The sequence below is a fragment of the Mytilus trossulus genome, chromosome 11 (assembly GCF_036588685.1).
Source record: "Mytilus trossulus isolate FHL-02 chromosome 11, PNRI_Mtr1.1.1.hap1, whole genome shotgun sequence".
NCBI lineage: Eukaryota > Metazoa > Mollusca > Bivalvia > Mytilida > Mytilidae > Mytilus > Mytilus trossulus.
The window spans coordinates 17933397-17940602 of record NC_086383.1 but is presented as its reverse complement, the minus strand read 5'-3'; the positions used below and the strand labels follow the sequence as shown (position 1 = coordinate 17940602).

The following is a 7206-nucleotide window of genomic DNA, read 5'->3' as shown; positions in this document are numbered from 1 at the left end:
AGAAATGAATTTATTTTAGAACCTTATGAAACCTCATTTGATGACATAAATATTTCAAAAGTATTTGTTATTTCTTTTCAAACGCCAGAACATAATACAAAAAAACGACAAAAGAATGATATCTGTCCCAAGCAATGAAATAGCTTTTATCACTAAAAATATAATATCATAATAAATCGAAATTGTCAGCCTCACTTAAATAGAAACAATTTGATACTGTACTGCTGCTATTTTTTTTTTATATTTTCCTTTTTATTTCATTATTTTTGTTTTATTTTATACATATCATTAAACTTCTCCTTTGTCATAATAAAGATTCAATTCATGCTGATAATTAAAAAGGTCATAGTAACATAAAATCCTCTACTTTTATACATTCCAGTTTAAAACTTAAAGTAAAAATTCATTCTATACATGTATATAATACAGATAATACATTTTACATTTTCCATTGGAATATATGTATATACGATATTGTAATGTTAAAAATGGATAACATTTTCTCTTATTCATAACATATAAAATAAAGACACTGTTCACATAATTTGAGCATTAAAAGTACAACCTTCTGAAATACATCAACATCTAAGTTCAAACAGTACCTTACTTAGAACATCTTTTGACTTTCATAACAAATAAAAGTATTATCTGAAACAAGCGACGTAAAAAAAAGTTATCGAACGTACTAGGATTATAATTTAATACGACAGACGCGCGTTTCGTCTACATAAGACTCATCAGTAACGCTCAGTTCAAAATAGATATAAAACCAAAAAAGTCTAAGTTGAATAACATTGAGGACCAAAACTTCGAAAAAGTTGTGCCAAATACAGCCACGGTAATCTATTCCTGGGATAAGAAAATCCTTATATTTTCGAAAACATTCAAAATTTTGTAATAGGAAATTTATAACAATGACCATACAATTGATATGCATGTCAACACCGACGTGCTGATTACTGGGCTGAGATGTTCATGCCTGTATATTTTTAAATCTGACTTTTTAAAAAGACTAACAGATTTTGTTTCAATGATTCCATTGTAAGAACATGTATTATATTAAGTTTTATAACCAATCAATATGTTTAGCTATTGTGTTCCTTAACTTATTCACTAAGTCAAGAATAGGTCAAAGTACGTGACATGTGATAATAAAAACAGTATGAACATATATTTTAGTGCATTTTAATATTTTGTTCTGAACTAGCTTTGTAAGGATCATCTCAAATTTAGCAAACTTAATATAAGCACCAATAGTATATCTAATAGTTAATGACCATCATATATATATATATATATATATCCCTTCTGATTGAATAAACATAATAATAACGCTATGCATACATAACTGTATAACTGTATCTTTTTTTAGCCATCAAAAAGAACATAGAATTGTTGATTTTCCTAATATCGACACGATGTAAAAATGCACTTTTTAGTTAAAATACACATTTTCTTGTTTACCTATGTTTCAAACAAAACAATTTCCCTATTAGGAATATAACATAAGATTGCTCTATTGAACCAGATCACAGCAGTTTGTGTTACTGTGTTTTTCGAAGACTTTTGCGTACTTGCAATTCTGTACGAAACAATGAAATCACAAAATATTTAAAAGGGATATATGAAGCTTATGTTACAATTCTAACAAACTTAGTTTATAATTCGGGTCAAATATTCACATATTTACCAGCTATAATATCTTTTCCCCACCTTCAATTAAAAAATGTAAATGCTTATATCAATAAAAAAGAAAAGAAAGACAAGCTATCGGACATATCTATGTGTTGGCATATGTATTATTCCAACATTTTTGTTAGGAAAAAAAGTCTTCTTGAATTTCAGTAGTGTACGTCCTTCCATAAAGACAGTGATGTAGTAAGCAGTGTATTATCTAATAACTTTGTATTTGTAGATGTCAATAAGAGATTGTTTAGAAAACAAATAGTATCTTATAATTGACTGTTGACAGTGTGTATTTTTTGTTGACTTCGTCCAGTGAAGTAATCTTTTGGAATAACAATCATGTCCCCATCTTGCACTGAAAAATTTAAAAAAAATGTATCTATATGACTGTAAATCGTGTGTATGGGTGGTACTTTTTCAACTACATTACAATTAGTTTTTACGTGCTATAAGAATTAACATGATTACTTCCTACTACCCCAGGATTAAATTATTTAAGCTGTATTTTTTGTACTACAGCTAACTTATGGGTACCTATTCATGTGGTAAAAAAATCCTTAGTATCTCGAAAACTTTGTACTATATTAAGTTTTCACATTTTTTTATTCAAAATACAGCTAACTTAAGTATAAAACATATCACGTAGTAAAACATCCTAGTATTTTTGACAAAGTTTAGTCAAGAACTCAAATAGAATAATTAAAAACATTAACATACTATTGCGATTCCTGTGTTTATCATATCCAAAGGATGAATATAAGTCTCATCTTTGTTTGTTCTATTTGGACATCTTAATCTCATGTAAGGTACATTAAAAAGCATTACAATATTTGTTTAGTTCTAGATTAAGGTGGTACCCAACACCTTCACTAAAATTAATTTGGCCCGTTTTTATTTTGACACTTTGACAAAAATATGAAAATTTCAAAACATTTGAACCCACAGTTTTATCAGGAAAATTACTGATTATATAGCAGTTTGACACACACTTATTTTGATCATTGAGAAGCCTAATATTCCCTTAACATCACAACGTTATCAAAACGTTTAGCTGATTTTACAATTTTTCTCCCTGTAGTGTTAGGAACCACCTTAAATGGATGTCTACGAGAAAACCATGCAAAATCCAAAAAAAATTATGAAAGGGTTTGTTGAGTTTTCAGCTGATTTTGGGTTCATAGTAAAGTATTAAGTATATTTAATAGTTCTATGTATAAAAAATGACAATTTATCTCAAAATATGTGAATACAGGGCAATTCTATAAAAGTACCAAATTTGCTAAAAAATGTTGTTGAAAATAGACATTTTTGGTTGTTTTTTATTGAATAGTTAAAAGTATTATATGACCAAAAAAATAGTTTTACCTCAAAATTCGGACTTTCTACTAAAATAAACTGTAATTTTGATCTTATTTCAACCTTTAATTTTGTTTTTATTTTTATTGACATAAATGTGTTTTTCTAAATTTTGAATTCAGCCTTTACTGAAAATGTCCATAAAACCTCAAAAGTCACTCAAATTGAAACAATATTTTGTTAAACGTTATGGTTCACTACAAACTACTATTCCTTAACGGGATTTTCGTTGCAAATTGATATAAGCTTATTTGAATAAAAGATGAAAAACTGAAAAATATACATAAAATTATCTCCCTTTGTAAAACTCTTCACAATAAAAGGTAGATTTAAGGTCAATAACAGAAGGAGGGAAATCAACAAATGTGCAGAAGGATAAAAAATAATGGTATTTTTGATGAATATGGTGTAGCCAAAAACTTATTTTCATTGAAAGAGTGTAACAAAGACATAGTAAACCATGTGGCTAAGACATTCCCACTGCCATTGGGATAAGTCTGATCCTGATCAGATAGTCTAGACATGACTCATGAGGCTAGACTATCACTATCATGTCTAGGTTTTAGACTCACATAACATAATTTTAAATGCATATGCTGCAAACATAGACAGGAGTTGGATTGTATTGGACAAGAAGACAAAATGAGTTGCTGTCATTCTTTCATGACCCTTGCAAATCTAGCAACGGAAATTCGAAGACAAAACTTTCAGTTTCATTTGGTTCTGGTAAGTTTGTTATTTATTTCTTTTGGTTAAAAAAAGCAATGTGACACCATAAAAAGACCTACTGTAGAAACATCACATCAACTCATAAATATAGGAAGAAGAGCATTGACCATTTGTCTCTGGGAGAAACAGAAGGGGGGGGGGTTATTTTCATAATTTTCTTGAAGCAAACACTGATTTAATTTTCATTGAAATACATTTATAATGATTCAGAATTCTTCTGAAACTAAAAGATTGATGTGTTTGCCTTCTTAATTTTAATAGAAAGACTTTTTTCTTTCTCTCAAGAAATCTATAATAATCATGATAAAATATATATTCGATTACAAAGTTCACCCTGAGTTTGTTTTCCAAATTGTCAATATTAAAGAGTCCGTTGACTCAGGTTTTTTTCTCCTAATTCAAAATTAATGGTTGCTTCAAATCCCTGTTTTTAAACATAACCCATTGAAATAGAAAACATTCAGTAGATAGATATAGGAAGATGTGGTATGAGTGCCTATTCATCCAAATTACAATTTATAAAAGTAAACCGTTATAGGTCAATGTACATGTACGGCCTTCAACACAGAGCCTTGGCTCACACAGAACAACAAGCTATAATAGTTAAAAGTATTATATGACCAAAAAAATAGTTTTACCTCAAAATTCGGACTTTCTACTAAAATAAACTGTAATTTTGATCTTATTTCAACCTTTAATTTTGTTTTTATTTTTATTGACATAAATGTGTTTTTCTAAATTTTGAATTCAGCCTTTACTGAAAATGTCCATAAAACCTCAAAAGTCACTCAAATTGAAACAATATTTTGTTAAACGTTATGGTTCACTACAAACTACTATTCCTTAACGGGATTTTTGTTGCAAATTGATATAAGCTTATTTGAATAAAAGATGAAAAACTGAAAAATATACATAAAATTATCTCCCTTTGTAAAACTCTTCACAATAAAAGGTAGATTTAAGGTCAATAACAGAAGGAGGGAAATCAACAAATGTGCAGAAGGATAAAAAATAATGGTATTTTTGATGAATATGGTGTAGCCAAAAACTTATTTTCATTGAAAGAGTGTAACAAAGACATAGTAAACCATGTGGCTAAGACATTCCCACTGCCATTGGGATAAGTCTGATCCTGATCAGATAGTCTAGACATGACTCATGAGGCTAGACTATCACTATCATGTCTAGGTTTTAGACTCACATAACATAATTTTAAATGCATATGCTGCAAACATAGACAGGAGTTGGATTGTATTGGACAAGAAGACAAAATGAGTTGCTGTCATTCTTTCATGACCCTTGCAAATCTAGCAACGGAAATTCGAAGACAAAACTTTCAGTTTCATTTGGTTCTGGTAAGTTTGTTATTTATTTCTTTTGGTTAAAAAAAGCAATGTGACACCATAAAAAGACCTACTGTTGCGATATATAAGTAATAAGTAGGTAATATGACTTAAAAAATGCTAATCGCACTTAATTGATCCGGTCGTCATTTATGTCATAAAGAGGGATGCAGATACTTTTTAATGCATGAAAAGATATAAGACATTGGAATGTTTGATTGTTTTATCGAAATGTTTATGTAGACAAGACTCCAGTCTTGTATACCGAATTATTAGACTGGTAACGTTGATGAAGGTTTTTTTTTTAATCAATCTTCATCCCGTTATATGATTTAAATTGCCCATTTCATTATGTTTGATTATGTTTGTTTTGTCAATGTATTTGCCATAACCAAAATTGTTTTTTGTATGTTTTGCAAATAAAGAATTATTATTAACCTTTTACCTTCAAAAGTTTAGTAACTGAGAATAAGTAAATTACATATAAAATATGCATTTTCAACCAAAGCTGAAAGATACTCACATAATTCGTTTACAGCTTCATCTATCGGGATTGCGTTACGGAATGGCGAGAAAAGAAATTTATATAAAACTGCTGCAATAACTCCACCAAGTATAGGAGCGACCCAGTAAACCTGTGATATAAGTTGTTTTAATATTATGGTTTTAATGTTTCTAGTTTTCGATTTGTAGCAGTTAAAAGGATAAATATACTCATATGCAATAGTTTTTCGTTGATTTCGTTTTTATGAAACACCATTTGATGTGTTCGACAAAGTAAAAATTATCAATATATTATAATGTTGTCTTATGCACGAAGTTGTGTAATCAAAAATAAAATAATCCACGAATTTAAATTCATTCTCGAAAAATCAACTGAAATGGAGGTATTTTTATGGAATGGAAATTTAGGATTAAAGAGAGGAAGTGAATTTTAACCAGATATGACAGATAACCTTATAACAATGCTTCACAATAATTATTTAGAAATTTTTAAAACAAAAGTTGTCTTTCTTAGTTTATAAAAAAATATATCCAATAATTTGAATTCTGCATTCAGGTACTCTAGGCTTTTTTTCAGTCATTACGAACACGTATGTGTTGATAGTTTTATTAGTGTAAGCAGCATCTACAACAAAAATGAATGATGATCTCCGGTTAAGGACAATGGCAGTATAGGGGAATTGTAACACATTTATATGTTAATGATGTATTTTAGAGTTTGTTTTTGTGACATTTCAGTATTTCTGTTGTTCCGTTGCTTTCCTCTTTTTCAGTTTGTAAACCGGATCTTTTTTTTTTTCGCGTAATCTGTTTATGACTATGAAACAGCAGTGGATTCCTATTGCCTTCATTTATCGATCTTCTAACCCCATAAATCGGTTAAGAAGAAGGTAATGAAGGTTACATACGAACACCAGAAGGATCAATGAAATTAAATGAGGATGTGTCGTGTTTGTTGTTGCTTCTTTACAGTACAAATTCATGCAGTCACCAGGCATTGGTTATGATTTGCAAATTTAACCAAAAATTATCGGCGGGTTTACAACAGAAGTGTTTTAATTAATTAAAAAATGTGTTTGTGTACACGAATACTTTTGAAGGAACACATCTTTACAGAAGCTGTCACATAACCTACCCAGTGATCGTTGAAACTGTTTGAGGCGACAGCACTACCCAGTGATCTGGCAGGATTCATACTGGAACCAGTGTAGGTAATCTGAAATGAAATGACAATATTGTAAATTGACTTCTCAGATTTAAACAAAACATATGCATGTTATTTAAGTGCTAGTCTTTGTAAAAATCAGGCAATTTCGGTAAAAATTAAAATATGATCAGAAAAAAAACACCGAGCTAATCATGCTATTTAACACTAACCATCATCCTGGGTTAAAAATTATAAGTCTTTTGTTTGTGTGAGTCTGGTAATATCAAATAACTTGGTTAGAAAATTGGTTAGAATTATAGCAAATAACAGAGTTATCTCCCTTTATTCGTTAATTTCTAGTGCATTTCAACCAAATTGTATCTTCTATTACCAGAACAGAAAACGGAAATGAATGTTGTTTTAGTGCATAACTACATATTA

The 7206-nt window shown here is 29.4% G+C and overlaps 1 protein-coding gene across 7 annotated transcripts in view; it reads right to left on the bottom strand.

The window, feature by feature from the left end:
- Positions 1 to 1171: 1171 nt before the first annotated feature.
- The window catches only part of LOC134690808 (aquaporin AQPAn.G-like), a 67456-nt gene continuing 61421 nt past the window's right edge, over positions 1172 to 7206 (bottom strand). For all 7 annotated transcript variants that reach the window (XM_063550885.1, XM_063550882.1, XM_063550879.1 and 4 more), the window contains exons 5-7: positions 6754 to 6834; positions 5638 to 5749; positions 1172 to 2041 (exon numbers count right to left, since the gene is read on the bottom strand). In XM_063550885.1, coding sequence (XP_063406955.1) covers positions 1953 to 2041; positions 5638 to 5749; positions 6754 to 6834 — 282 coding nt within the window. In that variant the 3' untranslated portion in view covers positions 1172 to 1952. The remainder of the gene's footprint in view (positions 2042 to 5637; positions 5750 to 6753; positions 6835 to 7206) is intronic.